The sequence below is a fragment of the Scardinius erythrophthalmus genome (assembly GCF_964197995.2).
Source record: "Scardinius erythrophthalmus genome assembly, chromosome: 17".
Lineage (NCBI taxonomy): Eukaryota > Metazoa > Chordata > Actinopteri > Cypriniformes > Leuciscidae > Scardinius > Scardinius erythrophthalmus.
The window spans coordinates 20925569-20946581 of record NC_138237.1 but is presented as its reverse complement, the minus strand read 5'-3'; the positions used below and the strand labels follow the sequence as shown (position 1 = coordinate 20946581).

Here is a 21013-nt window from a genome sequence, read left to right as displayed (position 1 = left end):
TGAATATGTGAATATATATATATATATATATATATATATATATATATATATATATATATATATATATATATATATATATATATATATATATATATATATATATATATATATATATATATATTAGTAGAGGTGGTTAATCTGTCTGATTTCCCGATTCGATTCGATTACGATTATTGAAGTCCCGATTCGATTACAGTCGATTTTCGATTATTAACGATTCTCGATTAGCGATTATTGATTTTCCAGTTCACAACAGTAAACGAAAATACACTACAAAGTGATTGCAGTATTAAAAAAAGTCAGCTGCTGAATTACTTAACTCTTTTATTGAGTAACAACTCAAAGCACTTTCTGTGTCGTGTAGTTATAACTTCAGAATTATTTGTATACAGCTTATGTTCTGTAGAACACAGAAATGAATGCATCACATTGTGTTGTGACTCATCAAGTTGAACTAAACAATAACAAATAAATGAAAGGCTTATTTCCTTTAGGAAGTAGATCAGAACCAACATACTGTAGAAACTGGACAATTTTCTTCTAGAAAGACAAGGTGTTCAGCTAAAGATATTAAATAGCAGTCCCAAACTAGCTTTTGTTGATATAATGTTGGTATGAGCCACCACAGTATTTTACAAATATAAAAAATAACACAAAGTGAAAATAAAGTGGCATTTTGGGGTTAATATTGAAATGACAGTTACCATGGTGAATACACAATACTAACAAGAACTGTTAATGAAATATGGAAACTGCTCCTGGTGAATAGAATGAAAATCATCCCTGCATGCAAATCCTTCTCAGCTTACACACGACGTACCAGTAACGTGATTTATTGGTATTTTACTTTTATTTCATGACTTACTAATTTACAACGTAACAACGTTGCATGCTCGTAGTTTCCTTTGCACTTTGCACTATACAGTGAAGCGATACACGGCGCGCCCCTCCGCATTTGCGCGTGCAATTGAAGAGTGTGCGCTATGAGTACAGTATAACGGCTGACAGGACAGGAACGTCCGTTTTTCTGAGGTGAAATACTTTTTATTTCAGCGTACACATACGTCACTGCCTGGTAGTTCCTATATTGTGCTGGGTTTTCTGAAGTAGTTGTGATTCGCCTCTCATAACATAACATGCTCTAAATGCACGCAGAGTGGATTTTTTTTTTTATATATAAAAAATCGATTTTTGAAAATGTAATAATCGATTCATACTCGTCCATAACATACTCGCGATTAATCAATAATCGATTTTTTTCACCACCCCTATATATTAGGGGTTGAACGACTTAATTTTTCAACTGAAAAAGCCTGAACCTCGAGCTGAGACTCGAACGCGGGTTGCCTTGTGCACAGCTATGATATATGACACAGTGCTGCCAACAAGGCTATTGCTCCTACAAAACAGCTTATTTTTAGGAGTTCTTTTGTCTTTGGGTCATTATATTTCTCACAGATTTCTGCTCGTTCTAAATCAGATACAGAAAAAGTAGCAAAGATTACATTTATATGAATGCATAAGTGAGAGAGCGATTGCGTGTGAATTAATTCTACCTGTCACCGTCTCTCTACTAATAGAGAAGTTGTGGGTTTAGGTTACTAAGAAATATATGCTAGAACTTTTCAGTTTCGAAACTTTTATTGATAAATCACAGAACAGTGTTGACAATACATTTCTGCGCTCCTGAGTGTTTGGATGCGCTCGATCTGCACATGATATGCGAGCTACGGTCTTGTATGTGTGTGATTTACAATGCAGCAGCACATTAGTTTAGAACGGTGATTAACTTACGTGTATAATAAGCTGTATAAAAATGTGCATTCAACTGATCAATTTTGAGCATCCAGATGGTAAAATCAAACATATCTGGTGGAGCACTCTCGGAGTATGCATTTATTTGTCATTTCAACTGTTGGCAATGCAGCGTAAAAGTGAACTTCAAAGATTTCTTATCCTTTTGTGCCCTCTATAGGCCACAATTCCACAAACCTGGAAGACCTTCTAAACGTATGTAAGGAGTAAGCTTTTTAAGAAAGGAAAATTTAATGGATAAAACAAAAATAGTAGGGAGAATCAATGAATTATGATTAATTTACTGCCATTGTGAGAATAACATGTAATCAAGTAATCACTAAAATAAAAGTAATTGTAGTCTGATTACGAGATAATTAAAAAACGTAATATAATCAAATTATTCATTTTGGAATCTGATTACGTAATCCAGATTACATGTAATCAGTCACCACCCAGCACTATATATGTACAGTGAGGAAAATAAGTATTTGAACACCCTGCTATTTTGCAAGTTCTCCCACTTGGAAATCATGGAGGGGTCTGAAATTGTCATCGTATGGTGCATGTCCACTGTGAGAGACATAATCTAAAAAAAAAAATCCCGAAATCACAATATATGATTTTTTAACTATTTATTTGTATGATACAGCTGCAAATAAGTATTTGAACACCTGTCTATCAGCTAGAATTCTGACCCTCAAAGACCTGTTAGTCTGCCTTTAAAATGTCCACCTCCACTCCATTTATTATCCTAAATTAGATGCACCTGTTTGAGGTCGTTAGCTGCATAAAGACACCTGTCCACCCCATACAATCAGTAAGAATCCAACTACTAACATGGCCAAGACCAAAGAGCTGACGACCTCTCCTTAATACAGTGCAGTCGCCCTGTCCCATGTGCAGAAAAACACCCCCAAAGCATGATGCTACCACCCCCATGCTTCACAGTAGGGATGGTGTTCTTGGGATGGTACTCATCATTCTTCCTCCAAACACATTTAGTGGAATTATGACCAAAAAGTTCTATTTTGGTCTCATCTGACCACATGACTTTCTCCCATGACTCCTCTGGATCATCCAAATGGTCATTGGCAAACTTAAAGCGACACTTCACCCATTTGCATTAAGCTTTGCATTGTTAGAAACCCAGTCATACTATTGAATGGTCATGCAACATTTTTTCATTTTCCCCCGAGACGAGACAAATCTGTATTTACCTCTTTACACTTCCTCCTACAATGACGCAAAAATCGCCATTTTGCGTCATTGTAGGAGGAAGTGTAAGAGGGGGGGATTTCTGTTAAGACTACAAGCACTAGATCCACCCTTTCAAACCCGCCCATAGGGGGTTGGACCTAATGCGCTAACAGACCTATCACAGATCAGTGCGAGTGCGTTTGATTTCAACGGCAGAAACCTGCAGAAAACAGGGACGTAGAAAGCTGAGTAGTAGGGGTTACCATACTCTATTTCACGGACATGTCCGGCCGTCGAGATCTACAAAAATGTCCGGGATTCAGCTTTTGCTTTCTGCGGTCGCCATCCATTGTTTACATGCTCACCTTTTGTTTCAATCTAACTGAATTCACCCCGATTGGTGAATCTGAATGTAATGTTTACATGAATGCTAAACAAGTGATCGGTTGATTTGCGTTTTAACATTGCTAAGAAAATACCCGCACCTCCGTGAGAGATAGCCCATGAGACCGGTGCATCTCACAGGCGCGCTCATCAGTAATCACAGTAATACAGGGAGCAGGACGAGGCTAGCGCCGCGGGAGAAAGACGCGAGGCCGGTGGCGTGATCGGTTGAAAGACGCGAGGCCGGTGGCATGATCGGTTGAAAGACGCGAGGCCGGTGGCGTGATCGGTTGATGTGTGTTTTACCATTGCTAAGAAAATACCTGCTCCTCCGTGCGAGATACGAGAACAGTGCCTCACAGGTGTCGGCCGTCAGTAATCACGCCACTGGCCTCGCGCCGTTCTCCCGCGCCCCTCAGCCTCGTCCTGCTCGCCACAGTAAACATGATGAATGGCGACTGTAGAACGCAAAAGCCGAATCCCGGACATTTTGGGCAAACTCATCACGGAGACTCACTCGTAGCCTAGCCTTGCCTTGATGTTTTTGTTTTCAACTGCGCTGTCTTACCGGTAGGCGTGGCTTGGGAGTGGCCTTGTAGGGCAGCGAAGCAAGTGCATTCTGGGAGTTGTTGTCTTTCATCCACATAAGCCAAAAATACATTTTCTGGCTTTTCTCAGTCTAGAAAGCTCCAAATTCAAAAATAATTTCACATTTCTTCTACATAAATGACCCACTTTCAATACACAATCATGTCTCCACGGGTGAAATGACCCTTTAAGACGGGCCTTGACATGTGCTGGTTTAAGCAGGGGAACCTTCCGTGCCATGCATGATTTCAAACCATGACGTCTTAGTGTATTACCAACAGTAACCTTGGAAACGGTGGTCCCAGCTCTTTTCAGGTCATTGACCAGCTCCTCCCGTGTAGTTCTGGGCTGATTTCTCACCTTTCTTAGGATCATTGAGACCCCACGAGGTGAGATCTTGCATGGAGCCCCAGTCCGAGGGAGATTGACAGTCATGTTTAGCTTCTTCCATTTTCTAATGATTGCTCCAACAGTGGACCTTTTTTCACCAAGCTGCTTGGCAATTTTCCCGTAGCCCTTTCCAGCCTTGTAGAGGTGTACAATTTTGTCTCTAGTGTCTTTGGACAGCTCTATGGTCTTGGCCATGTTAGTAGTTGGATTCTTACTGATTGTATGGGGTGGACAGGTGTCTTTATGCAGCTAACGACCTCAAACAGGTGCATTTAATTTAGGATAATAAATGGAGTGGAGGTGGACATTTTAAAGGCAGACTAACAGGTCTTTGAGGGTCAGAATTCTAGCTGATAGACAGGTGTTCAAATACTTATTTGCAGCTGTATCATACAAATAAATAGTTACAAAAATCATATATTGTGATTTCTGGATTTTTTTTGTGTGAATATGTGAAATGTAAAATCTTGGTCCTAAAACAGAACCTGTTGGTTTTCCAGTAGCTAAAAAGTGCCCAATTCCCTCTAAAGCCAACAGACGAGCCTGATCGGCCTGAGAGACCAGCTAAGACCAGCTTAGGCTGTTTTAAGTGTTTTTTTTTCCAGTAGGGTCCATAGATCCAGTAGCTCACTAGAGTCTGGAACAGAGCTACACACTAGGAATCTGTGAGGCCCTCCATTTCATTGGCATAGTAAAAAAATGGAAAATCTGAAGATGAAAGAATTAATTTATAATCAAAGGGAAAGTGTGATTGAAGACCAAGCAGATTGCAAAAACTGCCTGGGCAAAGCACAACTTCACACGGATGTGACACCTAGTTTTAGCGCATTTTAATCGCATGGTCTAATTTTTGCCAGTGCTTTTATTCTCAGAGCCTGATGTCTAAAATCATGAGCATGCCTTTTATTTTCAAAGCACCCCCAGAGAGCATAAATGTCTTTACAAACTCCATGAAGAGCACATAACTCTGACTGCATGAAAGACGTTGTGGGCAGCACAGGGAGGAGGAGACGGAGGAGATGATGGAACGGTTCCGTGTGATTGCTACAGGCAACATTCTGCCCTCCTTTACCCAATTAAAACCTACTGATTGGCACATAGGTGGTTAGCCGATCATGCATGCAGGAGCAGTGATGCAGACAGAGCTGGCCTGTTCTCTCTCTGGCTGTGATGACTCCACTGCAGCTGCAGCAGCTGAGCTCTCCCTCCTCTCTCTCTCTCTCTCTCTCTCTCTCTCTCTCTCTCCTGAGAGTCTCTTGACAAGACGATAGCTAGTGTAATGCACAAACACGCACAAAAACGCAGCCTAAGCAACTTCAGTCCTTTGAGAGCCAAACTCTAACCCTACTATACTATGGGTTTCCACCACAAAACACATGATGGTTAACATTTACAGTATCCACAGAGAGGGCTAGCTACACTCTCATAAAGATGAAGTTCTTAAAGGGATAGTCAACCCAAAAAATTTAATTCTGTCATCTTCTACTGACCCTCATGTCATTCAAACCAGTCGGATTTTCTTTCATCTGCAGAACACAAAATAAGATATTCTGAGAAAATGATTTTGATATGTGGAAGATATTTGTAAACTGATTGCATAAATCCATTTAAGTTTAGAAAGCAATAGTTATGAGTACTGTGAACATATTTCATTTGAGTTCACTAAAAAGAAAGACAATTAAACTCTACACTCCACTCAAATACTTTGCGTAACTGTAACTTCTCTGTATTGCTTAAAACTATTAAAATTAGAATCATCAAATGACCTCAAACCTCTTGCAATTAACTTCTAGCAAGCAACAGCACACATGCATGTGCTAATGGTACTAACAAATAGACTACCACTGCTTCAGAAAGTGCAGTTACTGTTTTTTAAATAAACTTTTGGGTAACACTATTTTACATTGTCTTTTTTTACACATTAGTTACATGTAGTTACTATAGAACTATAAATTATACATAATTGCATGCAACTAACCCTAAACTAAACCCCAATCCTAACCCTACAGTAAGTACATGCAGTCAATTATTATTACACAGTATTAGCTGGCTAAACAATTATTATTACAAATTTATTTAGTAAATTTCACTGATCACTTTTAGAGAGAGAGAGAGAGAGAGAGAGAGAGAGAGAGAGAGAGAGAGAGAGAGAGAGAGAGAGAGAGAAATGTTAGAAAAAAGTGTTTAATATCCCTGTTAAACAAAAAAAAAATGCTTCAGAAGGCATTTGTTAATCCACTGGAGTTGTATGGATTACTTTTATGATGGAGGGATGCGCTTTTTGGAGATTCAAAAACTGGGGCACTATTCAATGCCATTTCAAAGCTGGGAAGAGCCAGGATATTATTTAATATAACTGTGTTTGGCTGAAAAAAAGAAAATCATATAAACCTAGAATGGCTTAAGGGTGAGTAAATTATATATCATTTTAATTTTTGGGTGAACTAGTCCTTCACTACAACAAAAAAGAGAAAACGAATCCAAAGAAGAAAGACAAAATGCAAGTAATATGAGAATTTTTTATATATATTTTTATATTTTATATATATTCTGTTTCACAAAAATGTCTCATCATAGATTAAAAGGGTTGCTGATGCCACTTTGTTAAATAAAATAATGAAGGGAAATAAAATAAAAGTAACATGAGAAAACAAATGCTGAATTTTTTGCTTCACAAAAATCTCACTCTACAAAACAAAAATGGTTGTTATTAATTTTGTATTATTTTGAGGAAAAAGGACCAGGTCATTGCAAGTGCTGTGCTCAACACTAGACAAAGAATTCGATCTGAAACATACAGAGTGTTCCTCTGATTCCCCACTGCTGTCTGGGCTCTGTTCTCAGAAACCCAACACCAAACGCAAAGGATAGAGAGAACACTTAAGCATGCATTTTGACTTTGCTCACCTCTCTCTTTGCCTGTAGGTCATGATGTTCCCGCTTTTCCATCTATTTAAGCAGACTGGAGAAGTGTGAAAGGATAAGGGAACTAAAGAGAGACAGCTTTCATAAGAGCACCACCTCCGTGACTTTCCAACCACCCCTTCTCTTATCCCCCCTGCCAGCAATGAAATACCCAGTAACCTCTGCCTGCTCTCTCCTTCATTTCTTCCCTTCCCACTCTTTTCAAGGCCCACCACTCTTCCCATTGGGACAGGGCAAGTGTGGGAGTCTGACAGGAGCTTTTCTGTTGGAGGTTCGAGCTGTCAGCTCCCTCGGCCCTCCCGGGTACCCCCAGGGTGCATTCACTCTCACTATTAGTAGCTCTCTCTTCATCAGTAGCAAGATTTCTCATTCATAACAGGCCTCAGCTGCCAGTGCCGCTAGCCAGGACTTTGAAAAAGCATTAAGTAATGTCTCTTAGGTTGTGAGGTGCTGTGTTCTATTCACGCTGACTCTTTGTTCCTCAACCTTTGATTCTGTTCTCCTGTGTGCACCTCCTTTATTTTTCATGGAGTCGAGTGAGAGCTTGAACATACCGCAGATTTTTTGATCCAAGTACACACGTGCTCTCAACTACTTTTATAAGGACTTGTAATTCACGTGGCATCTCCAGCTGTGCACATTTGCACAGCTGGAGCATCCTGGAGTGTGTTGGGAAACCTCTCTCTTATTTGAGACTTTTCTTTATCTTTGTAAGGTTCAGATGAACTCATGCATTATAAAAATACCAAAAAAAAAAAAAAAGTGCAAAAAAACCAAACATTTAAAACAAGATAAATTTACTTAATACAATTTTAATGATCTTAAGATATATTTACTCTACCATGCAAAATATTTTTTAATGTTTTAGGAGTCTCTTTTGCTCACCCATCTGTGGCAGACTATTAAAGTCATGTGCAAAAGAACTGAGCCCTGTATTTCATGAGATTTATAATAAGTCTTTGAAGACACAACATGTACCGATCCTGTGGAAGGATGCGGTGGTCATCCCTGTCCCTAAATGCAGTGGTCCTAAGATGATTAATGATTTTAGGCCAGTTGCTTTGACTTCCGTTTTAATGAAAATCTTTGAGAAATTAGTGCGGTCTGAGATCCTAAGGTTGACCGAACATAAATTGGACCCTATGCAGTTTGCATATAGACCTCACAGAGGAGTACAGGACGCTACAGTCACAATGCTAAATTTGCTATTAAGACACTTGGATGGACAGAGGACACATGCTAGACTTTTATTTGTTGATTTTTCTTCAGCCTTTAATACAATTCAACCACACATTTTAATCAAGAGGCTCTTAGATCAGTTTGCGTTAAGCAATAATTTGATGGGTTGGATTTTGGATTTCTTAACTAACAGAACACAGAGAGTCAGAGTAAATGGTGTCTTATCTGAACAGAGGAGTTCCTCTACAGGGTCTCCTCAAGGATGTGTGCTGTCTCCACTTTTATTTATTTTATATACAAATATGTGTCAAAGCTTGTATGATAACAGAGTTATCATAAAGTATGCGGATGACTCAGTTATTTTGAGTTTACTTAAGGAGGATGAGACCTCACATGGCCCAATTATTGAGAATTTTGTCAATTGGTGTGAGGAATCTTACTTACAGCTTAACATATCAAAGACCAAGGATATGATCATTGATTTTAGGAAAAGTACTCATCCAAGTGAACCTACCTCAATTAAAGGACAAACAATAGAGTATGTACAATCATACAAATACCTTGGGACTATTATTGATGAGAAACTGAATTTTGAAAAGAATTGTGAGGCTCTGTGCAAAAAGGGGCACCAGCGTTTGTATTGACTAAGGAAATTATCTGTGTTTAATCTTGACCGAACAATAATGAAAATGTTTTATCATGCTTTTATTGAATCTGTGTTGTCCTTCTCCACTGTAGTATGGTATGGTCATATATCTTTAAAGGCAAAAAGTCAGTTAGACCAGATAGTAAAATGGTCTGGCCGTTTGATAGGTGAGTCTAAACCAGGAGTGGCATCCCTGTATACCAAACAGTTACAAAGGATGGCCTTCTCAATCTTACATGATGACTCTCACCCCCTGCACACTGAGTTTCAGTTATTGCCGTCTGCGAGGAGGTATAAAGTTCCAAGGTGTAGAACGAAAAGATATAAGAGCAGCTTCGTACCAAATGCGATTAATATGATTAACAAAATGTAGAGGTGGTTCTCAGTAATGTTGTAATAGGGTTTTATGAGTTTTATCTGTTTTTATTTTAAATTGTTTTTTATTGATTTTTAAGTTGTTTGTTTTTAGGTTCTTCTTAAGGTTTTTTTTTTTTACAAAGACCACATTTAATGTTTTGAGAGCATTTTCTTTCTTGAGAGCACTTTATTCAGTATGAGTATTTAATTATTTGTTCCTATGTATTGTGGAGTGTTCTATGTTGTGTGTTTTTGTATTGGATGCCATAGTCATTGCACTGTAAAACAAATTTACCTACGGGTACAATAAAAGTAACCTAACCTAACCTAACACCCTGAAAGGCTGCATTTATTTGATCAAAAATACAGTAAAAACAGTAATATTGTGGAATAAAAAAATCTATATAAATGTTTTAAAATGTAATTAATTCCTTAATTGTATACCATAATCCTTCAGAAATCTTTCTAATATAATGTTAAAAACAGCTGTGCTACTTAATATTTTCGTAAAAACCGTGATGCATTTTTTTTTTCAGTTCAAGATATCAGATTCTTTGAAGAACAGAAAGTTCAAGATACCAGTATTTATTTGAAATGGAAATATTTTTTAAAATGTCTTTACTGTCACCTTTAAGCGTATCGTGAGCGGCGTATCGCTCACCTCGCCTTCTCCAGCAACACTGACGAGTGTCGGGTCACCTTGCACAGAAATGATGGTCGTCAGCGTTGCTGGAGAAGGCGAGGTGAGTGATACGCCGAGGTCAACATGGTCCCCAGGGTTAGCTTTGGTGGAGGAGGTGTAACAGTCTGGGCAGGCATCACCAGTCAGCGCAAAACTGATTTGGTTATTGTAGATGGCTCAGTCACTGCATGTTCTTACCTCAGAGACATCATAGAACCCATCATCATCCCACAATTCCGCCAGCACACCCCCAACTTTCTGTTCATGGATGATAATGCTCCACCACATCGTGCCAGAATTGTCACAGCTCGACTTCAGGAAGTCGGAGTGCCTCATATGGTATGGCCAGCAATGTCCCCTGACCTGAACCCCACAGAGGCAGAACTGCGTGCAGCACTTGTGGAAGAGTGGAACGCATTGCCTCAGGACAACATCATGAGGCTAGTGAGGAGCATGAGACGTCGCTGTCAAGCTGTCATTGCGGCAAATGGTGGAAACACCCGCTACTGACATTGTCAATTTTTGTTATTTGGGGCTACCCTTGTTATTGTCTACATTTTTTCTACATATATATATACACACACACAGTACTGTGCAAAAGTCTTAGGCATGTTAATTTATTATTATATTATTATATTTATATCTTTTGCTATCTTTTATACAAATAACAATATAAATACAGTATATATAAAAATATATAAAAAGACAAAAATACTGATCATGTACTTGTCCATCCTCGTTTCCATTTCTCAACGATGAACCAATAATAACCCGCACTTCTGAGGAAAAGTGTGAGAACTTCCAAGTTCCTGCGTTCCAAACGTATTGAGGATCATAAGTGACGACAACCTGATACCAGAAACTGCATCCTCATGAGAGAACTGCAGCATCTAGCTGGAGGCACCCGGCTGTTTCTGACAAAAACACCTCTAGGCCGTTAGAAGGGCTTGTTCAGCAGTAATGATGGGAGAAGTCGACAGAGGCAAAACTTACACTATATACAGCCTGTGATTTACTAGACAACTCCATTACCTCATAATCAACTAGAAGCTACAACTGACACAGACACACTGAGATGTGTTGTACATATGTGTTGTACTGGTGACCATAAATGCTGCACAAAGTGATGGCCAAACCATCATCTTCATTTAAGTAAGGCTAGATATTGATTATACAGTGTCATGCTGCACAGATGAGTCACATGATGCTATAAGTAAAGACCAATCCTCTCTTTTATGGCCAGTAGAAGGCTCACTAGCTCTGTAACCATTCGAATGCAGAGTAATAATGGAGCATTATAAAAAATCGGAGAGTTGGATTTCTTTTTTCCAGAAGACAATGACAAAACTATCATGAATGAGGAACAAATTAAGGTAAATTATTATTTGTATTTTAAGCATTAGAGGCACAAATCCTGTGTTTGTTGCTGTGAGATCTAATAGATGCTGTTCATTTTATGTTTGTTTTTTTGTTTTGAAATAAATTAACAATTTTATAAAGCAAGAATGCATTAAATTAATTTAAAAGAGACAGTAAAAACATTAATTTTAAAAAGGTTTCTATATTAAATAAATGCTGTTCTTTTGAACGTTCTTTTCATCAGTTTCAGAACTGATAAGAAATGTAATCTCATCAGGATGAACAATTCAAGCCTGTTAACCAAGTTATTGCAAGAATAAAATGATCAAACTATTATTTTAGTTAATTTATGGTACACATACAACATTTGATCCCAAACTAGTAGAGATGCGCGGTTGGCGGTTACAGCCGCGGACTCCGCAGATAAACCGCGGATCGGGCGGATGACATGACGAAAAATAATATTTTAATTCAATTCGGGCGGGTGGCGGGCGGTTGAACCAATCAAATGAAAAATATTATGTATACAGCAATCAGCAGATGGCGGGCGGGTGCGGTTTTGAAAATTGGTCAAAAACGTTGGTGCGGATGGATGGCGGACGGATGATGAGTTTTGTGATGCGGTTGCGGATGAAATAATAGCCCATCCGCGCATCTCTACAAACTAGCTAACCACTATGCGACAGCTTCATTTACACAGCTTCATGTGCGACCCAGTTACTTGTACTAGCATTGTTTTTATATTAGAAATGTTTATTTAGTAGCAATATGTATGCAGGGTTTTAAACTGCATTTGAACTTCTCAAATTTAGGTAACAGGGTTGTAACAATGGCTAACTTCACAGAAAGTAGAGAGAAAATAAAACTGCTTATGTAACATTTAGTTTGATCTCCTGATGTTTACGATTTGTTGACAAAGAAAAAAAAATGTCTTTAAGAGGTTCAATCCTTATTTTGTACAATATTCATGGAAAGTGCCTGGTACTAAAGTACAGCTCTACTGTGATAGAAGGGGAAAAGGCCATGATGACTGCGAAAGGACAAACACACTTCAGACTGACTCTCCAGGGAGAATAGGATGGTGTATTTGAGTTTGCGTCCTCATTCAATTTCACATATTTACTTAGAGCGAGAGAGCTTCTATTTTTTTTTTCTTACTCCATACACCCTCCTTCTCTCTAGGGTTCTTAATGTTTGTCAGCTTCCATCAGTCTTCGTCTGAAGCCTTTATGCAGAGACACTCTCCCACAGTCTCACTATGTCTTTCACTCTCCACAGCTTCAACCCTCATTCAATACAGCCTCCAGGCTCTTGACACGGCTCAACTTCCTGACAGTGATGAACATATCTTGATATCATATAAAAGCAGCCCTCACAGAGAAAAGGCACTGCGGAAAAAGAAGGAAGGAAGGAAGGAAGGATGGATGGAAGGATGGAAGGAAGACAGAAAGAAAGAAAGAGCAGAGACAGCAAAGCATGGGAGACTGACAGTAAAAGAACTAAATATTCAGCGAACATGACGACTTTTAGATCTACATTAAACTTGGCTTGCTCAGCAGGAGCCTTTCAAAGTCAGCAGGACAGCGCTAGAAAACATAATGAAACATTCAAGCTTTTATTTAAAATCACAGAGAACCCTTAGAACCAGGAACATAGCCTTGGCTCCAATGGTTTCGCCTCCTGATATACCATGTGGTTTCTATTCTAATTGAGATTTTTTTGTGAAAGAAATAGCCTGTTTCTTTAAAAATCTGTCCAGAACACTGTTCTCAGCTTTTGAAGCATTCTACAATGGCCAACAAAGCAATTCACAACATGCAAAAGCTACCTATGGCGTGACAGAGTATGAGTGTGTGTGTGAGTTTTTTGAATAGCCAAAGATTGTGGTCACAAACCTTGAAGAAGTGGTTTACCTAGGCATATATCATTTAATCATTTCATATTTAAAACACAACAACTACCTATCACACCGTGACCACAATACAGTTTTAGGGGTAAAAGACAAAGAATCACATTGCAGAAATTGAATGATGCTACAATCAAACCTGGAAAGTTTGCCGGGAAAGAAAGAGAAAGAACAGGAGTGAAAAGGGAAAAATTCTTAATAAAAAGTTTCCTTTTTTCACAACTGAACACTTCATTTCTCATGCTCCACTTTGGTTCTGAAAGAACAGAACCAAACTTAATTGTCCACTGCAATTACACGTAGTTAACAATAGTCTGTGCCCAATCCTGTTCATGGAGATCTACCTACCTGCAGAGTTCTTTCAATAATGTCAAATATTGGGGGCATTTTTGCCATATCTGATTATGTCCAGCTTTTAACAGCCCCAGCAACAGTAACCTACCACAGCAGCCAAACCCACAATAACATGTCAAAATCTACAAACCTGTATATTAGGCACCAAATATGTCCTGATGTCCTGTGACTGTGTTGCGCCACACAGCATTTACACTTTCAGTGTGGACAAACACATCTGCTAACTTATGTGGCCTCCAGAAGCTTGCATTCTGCAAGTGTACAGCGCCATGTGGTGCCATCCCAAAAAGGCACAAAATCACTTTCACAGACCTTTACCATGACTGTTCCCTGCAGGTGGAATGACCTGCCTGACTTAGCCATTTTCAAGAAAGCATTGACCCATTAATACTAATACGAACAGTTCTATTTCTATTCTATATACTTTCTTAGTTTAAAAAAAAACCTTGCTACGTGTACTGTGCTGGACTAACTGGGACATGTCACAGCACTTACATATTATTGCTCTTTTGTTGGTTTAACTGCTTCTGTTGTTCTTCTCATTTATAAGTCGCTTTGGACAAAAGTAGCATGTAAATGCTAACTATCTGGGTTCAAACTCAAATTTTTGGGCATGGTCGGTTGAGGTTTGTCCAGTGCAAATGGCTTTTGAGATCTAGTTCTGGTGTGTAAATTTATAACAAAGTGATAAATAATGAGAATACTTGTTTCTTCATGTACCATCTGCAACGGATCCTAACAAAATGTGCTCAAGCAGCCTGCTGTTGCTATGGTAACCTCCCCAGGCAAAGATGTCTCGTTGAATTCTAACTAACTTATAATCTAACTTCTAAATCATTGTTTGATACTGCTGTATGCCATTGAAATTTAAATACTTTTAAGATTCATCGAACCCTGTCATCCTTTTTTTTTTTTTGCCATTCACACCCTCACCCTACCATTGTAATAAGTGACTAGTAAGTCACTGTGAATAAAAGAATAATCTAAATGACAAATTAGTGATTAGTAGCTGTCCCATGTTACTACTTCTGATGTCCAATACATCCACAAGTCATGATCCAGATCTTCGGCAAGCAACCCCCCCTCCCCCAAAAATAATAGATAGATACTGGTTTCTCCATTCCACCTCTGCAAATGGATGTCATAACCACAATCCATTATTTGAACAGTTAATTAAATCTTGTGGTGGCAGTACTAGATAAATTGGTTATTTGAAGATGCCTAATAAAACAAGAGAGCTCCCAAGCCCCAAAGGAGAAGAACGGCCTCCCTCCTGCCGAGTGCAGCGACGGGAACAAGTTTAGGAAGAGGAAGTGATAAAAAAGGAGAGACAGAAAAATAGTGTAAGCGATCATGCAAAAAAAACATGGTGTGCTAATGCGGAAGACGAGATTAATCAAATGTGGAAGGAAGAGGAAGCCTGCAAATTAAGGCAGCAGGAGAGGTTTGAACTTCACGCATATCCTGGAGCGCACTTCATCAGTCTTCATTAAAAACAGGCAGGCCGCGGCACTGCTCAAGCTCCGGCCATGACGCCCAGCAGCTTGAAGTGATTCTCAGAATTCTTCCGAGGCCAGGTTCTCTAGTCACGCTTGGGAATGCGGCCTGCAGGGTAATCGAGGACTTTCCTGATTGTAGAGAGCGCAAGGTGCAGAGAGGCGTAAAGATAAATATTGGGGTGGAATGACTGAGTCAGTGCAAGGCAATTTTCGGAGTTTGTTCTGTCACAAACTTTACTCTAGGGGAATTTAGATGGGAGAAACACGAGCAAATGGCAAGCAGATCTTTCCGGAGGAGGAAAGAAAAAATCATCTTGAAAGGTATTTTAAGTCACGTTGGAGCAATTTTTAAGATTTGTGCATAGGGCAAGATGGGAGGGAGATTAGGCAGAGAGAGAGAGAGAGAGACAGAGAGAATGTGTTAGGAGGAAAAACTAAGAGGTTGGAAAAACGATGCAGTGCTTTAAAAGCTTCCCTGACGGCCGACCCTTCAAAGCTCATATGTCTTCAAATGCATATGTCTCCCCTCACATGAGACACACAAAACCTTCTGATCTGCCTCACTGCCTACATAGGCAGCATCCTAACTGAAAGGGAACCTCACAATTAAGTTTGTTTTTAAGTGCATTTACATGCGCTTTAAAAGTTTAATTTCAAGATGTCCTCTTGAGGATACTGCCCAGTGACAAGTTGTTCACAAGCTGACAAAATTTTTTTCACTTTGGTTCAGTTTTTGTGAAGTTCTCCCTTTCTTTTTCTATTAAGCTCTTTTTCACACCTTTTCTCTTCCCTTCCAAAAGCTGAGCTTTAATTGACGCCGTCTTTTCATTTTTCAGTCAGTGAAGAGAGTAAACAATTGGCCAACTGATATTTATGTCTATTTTACTTTTTAAGTGTTTTATAAATCATTTCATTACACAAGTGAATTTGCTGAAGGCTACCAGGAAAGCTTGGTAACCATGTTTATTCATTTCATTCACAATATGTGCATATTAATTATTAATCTGATGCTTAATCTGCCAAAAACGGCTCCATTAATGTTGGTCTCGTCACATTGACAACTGCGAATTACATTACATGAATCATGTAAATGATATATTTTCAGTTCAAAATTGGGAATGTTTATTCATTTAAATCCCTGATTAACTATGTCAGTTGTTTAACATTTCTATCATAAAACAGTTGACAAATAATAAATGTTTAGTTAAGCTACTTACATTAATAAAGGCCTTCTGAAGTGAAGCGATGCGTTCGTGTAAGAAAAATATGCATATTTAAAACTTTAAATATGCCAGGACATTTTTTTTAATATAACTCCAATTGTATTCTTCTGGAAGAAGAATGTCATTTACACCTAGGATGGCTTCAGGGTGAGTAAATCATGGGCTAATTTCATTTTTGGGTGAACTATCCCTTTAAGCGTGACAATGGAATTCACACTCAGTCTGCCTATTTTGATTGGCCATCTTAAACATTTTGAGTCTGACAGCCGCTGAGGCAGCTCCTGAGTTATCTTGGTGTTATGCAATATCCTTGCAGCACCCAAGTAAAATTAAAATCAGGCCATTATTTCACAACTTTTAGTATATACACCTTTTTAGGGTCCTCACTGGTGGGTACGGCCACGCATTACGGTGTATAAATGATGACAGAATTTTCCTTTTTCAGTGAACGATGTCTTAAATGTTCCCTTTATAGGCAGCTCACTAGTCTTTAGAGCTATATCCTTGTTTCATCCCCAAATAAAATGCAGCGTTTTGAAAACTCCCCGATTAAAGCAGCCAAAACAAAGATAGGTTCTCCTAATACCCCCCAAACGAATTTCTAAAGACGCTTACAGGAAAGCTCCTTCCCTAATGGTTTATGTAAACACATTTATTTTATTCAGGCTGATTAAGCGCAAACACTCCATGACAACTTCTCCCATCCACAACCCTCCCTTCCTCCGAAACCGGCACATCAGAAAATGGTAAGGTCTGCACCCTTCATCCGAGAGTGCCATTAGTGCCATCACTCCAACTTTGATCACATTATGCAGATAAATACTATATTATATGAGTGTGTTACCATCTATGGTCAAACGCGACTCACCCAGCATGTTCAGGTTTGCACGTGTGGGAGATTTAAAAAAAAGCTCAAGATCTTAAAAATGGAAATGTTTTTAGCTCACTCAAGGTATGATCAGAGCCTCAGATGGCAGCCAGCATGACGGGTGACAAGACCGTGAAATGTCTGCTGCTCAAAAAATCACTTCTCATCCGATCTCTTACTCAGTTTGTCATGTCAGGCTTATCGTGCCTTTTTGTGCTTGCTTTTTCATGGGAAGTTACCATTTTCACCATTGTGTGCTTTGACCAGGAGCATAGCAGCCATTATAAAAGGGCGAGATCATGAAACTACAAAGCCTGTTGAATATTAATTAGACGACATCACATAATTAATATTCATGAGCTAAGCTGGTAAGTTTTATAATAGATTTTTTTTCTAAAGTAATTGACTAAAGGCATGACATTTACTCTAAAAATCTATTTGACCAGCACAACACACACAAGCTCAGTTTGACACCACAGCACCTTTAAAGGTGCAAATGAATCGATTTCCAGAGGTCTATGCTGAATCCGATCGCAGTCGTGCTGCCCCAGATCATTTATGCAACAACTGTTGACGAGAAAAGCCTTACCTTGACCCCACGGACGCGGAACTCCGCTAATGCTCGGCTCATTTTGGCAGAGGCCGCCGGCAGATCCTTTCCACTGGCGATGACTTTCACCAGGAGTGAATCGTAATGAGGGGAAATGATAGCACCCTGGAAGGCAGACGCACTGTCCAGCCTGATACCCATGCCCTCTCCACTGCGAAAGACCTGCCCAAGAGGAAAGAAGATGATGGTCAGAATACAGATTTGGACTAAACTTTATGTACATGCTTGAGGGACTGCACTTGAAAGGACCAAAATTTCAGACTTCAGGAAGAAAATATTATAAATGGTCAAGGAAACCACCTTTATATTTTGACACTTTACTTTTAGTTTCCTTTTTTAATGCTTTTATTTTTACAACTTATTTTCACACTTGAGGAAAAGTAATTTCAGATTCTTGAAAATAGTCTATAGTTAACGCACTGGATGCAAACAATGCATCATGACTCACTAAATCACTCCCTTTATAAATCAATACAGCTGTCAACAATGGAAGAATCTGTTGTCTTACGTTTTTATACACCTTTCAACAGCCTCTTCAGCTAATTAATTTTTCCCTGCACATCTGACATAATGGCTGTTTTAACATAATATAAAAAATGAAAAATGTTTCTATGATTAATTAATTTTGCAATTTACTTTGCGTTTTAAAATAAATTATGACCGTTACATAAAAGCCAGGTCATGATTTTCTGCTCGTTTCTAGCCACAAAGTTGCAGCAATGCAAACTGTCAAAAATTACTTAAATCTCCTTAATTTTCCCTGTCCATCTAATATAAAATAAAATAAATAATTATGATTTAAAAAAAAAATATGATTACTTACGAAAATATGAATACTTTTATATTACTTAAATAATAATACTTTATTTTTTATTAATAACAACAATAAATAAATATAGTTACATAAAAGCTGATGATTTTCTGTTCTTTGGGCTTCTAATTTAAATAATACTTTTACTAAATATTATTTTTAAATTATTTAAAAATAATTATACATTTCAGCTGACTTTTTTTTTTAAATCTTATTTTCATTTTACTGTTGCCAATACATCACTTTAAGCTTATAGCTGGTTGGTCCGTGTTTGTGAACATCAAAGGTAGTATTTTTTTAAGCTGATTCTGCTAAATGTATTTCAATTCGATGAAGTGTGTTCAGTGGCACTCTTCTAAACTGTTCTCAGAAAGCACATCAAATGAACCAAATATTCCCTAAATAAACACACAAGGGGCAGGGTATTTTGCATAAGTGCCATTGATGGGAGTAGTCACTCAAAAGGCGAACAGGTAAAATCGGCTGTTGAAATGTTTTACGCGTGATCTCAAAATATGTCGTGTGGATTGAAGGGTTTGAATGCAGTGTTTAAAGGTGCAATTGAGTGATTTAACAAAACAGCTCTTCAGGGTGAGGCACAGGAGGCGGCCCTCAGTCGCTTACCAAAGCAGAAGGTAAAAAAAAGAAAAGAAAAAAAGCAACAATTTGAAAATCTAACATTTCACAGAGAGCTGCCCCTTGAACTGTACAAACATTCATCCAGCAAAAATAGAGCAACTGTCAACACAAGTACCTCAGGGGAGTGTGCAGGCAATAAGAACAAATTGAGGAAAAAACACTGACACACACAAACATGCACACAAAAACACTCACACTGCAGCCAACTGGCAGCAGTCATTTACTGTTGGAATTGTGCTCTGTCTCAGCCTCTGGCATCCACATTACAATCATCAGCACGGTAAAATTGATGTGCGCAGCAGAGATCCAGGCATCAGCAAAGCTATTGTAAGGGTGGGGTGTTAAAATAGGGATATAATGAGACGTGAGAAACAAACAGAAATAGACAAATAAGCCAATGCCTTGGCTTTATTACAGCTGCACTTTGGGTAATGGCTGCGATTGCTCAACATCGATTGTGTCGCCACTTACGACATAAGACGTGCTAATGAACAGTAGATCCACCGGAGATTATACAAGCATCACCATGGCAATCTAAAAAAGTAATTTGATATCACTCAAATTGAGTGGAAATTTGATTTGACGCCGTTAATGGCTTCTGCCACCCAGTGAGATGACCGTCACAGAGATAACGCAGCATTTTTCTGTCATTTACACCCTGAATTCCTGTAATGAGTGATTGAAAATTGTTATTATCGAGAAGTCTACACGAAACCAAAATGGATGCCGTTTACTTTCTTGAAAGTGTACTACGTAATGAAAAAGAAATGAAATTCCCACACTGTATTTTCTTGTAAAATGTACTCCAATAATCTTTGTTTAGTTTACAACTATTGAAAAATCTTTTTTCGCAGTGTATTCTATATTTTTTCTTGTTGAATATCATGACATTTCAGAACTTTGCAAACTGGAATTCACGCTGCCTTTTCAAAAACTAGCTTTCATTTCAATTACAGTCAAAAAAATTAGCAGAAACACAAGAAATACCATCATATCATTATCCGACAAGCTCCATGCTGATCCATCCGGCTCAGCTTTGCTCAGAAAAATGAGACCGGGCAGCCATAACAGCGATCCAAAGCTGTGTACTTGGCTTTTCATTATCAGACAGATGCTTTAGGACAGGATTTCTGTTGAAGCGCCACTGATCTGGGTCACAGCAAGACTTCTGGAGGAAGTGTGTGACACAAAGAGATCTGAAAAGGAAGGAAGGCAGGCCAAAGCTCTGCATGGGTCAGTCTTATTCTCTCTCTTTGTTCTTCTCATCTCTCATTCTGTTTCTTTCTTGCCGGTGGCAATTATGAAGCTTTGAATAGAGGCTCAAATGGATGCCGAAACTGATGCTTGTCTCCTTCACCACCAGGGGCTTGAGTCAAATGAGAGTTTTAAATACAATTACAAGCCTCTACCTGCCATGCTGAGAGACAAAAAGGAGGAGGGAAACTTTGAGCTGCGTTCTAATTCACTGGGTCCCTACACAGCATTCACACAGAGTAGGGCCTGCGTAGATGATCACAACAAAATTTGTTCATTTGGAACAGTGGAATATTAGTACACAGACAACACTTCGGGATTCTGGGTATGGTGACAATATACAGG

At 38.7% G+C, this 21013-nt stretch overlaps 1 protein-coding gene across 1 annotated transcript in view; it reads right to left on the bottom strand.

The window, feature by feature from the left end:
* Nucleotides 1-21013, bottom strand: part of pcxa (pyruvate carboxylase a) — a 138972-nt gene that overhangs the window by 55597 nt on the left and 62362 nt on the right. Inside the window, exon 10 of the mRNA XM_081391741.1 lies at nucleotides 17944-18126. Coding sequence (XP_081247867.1) covers nucleotides 17944-18126 — 183 coding nt within the window. The remainder of the gene's footprint in view (nucleotides 1-17943; nucleotides 18127-21013) is intronic.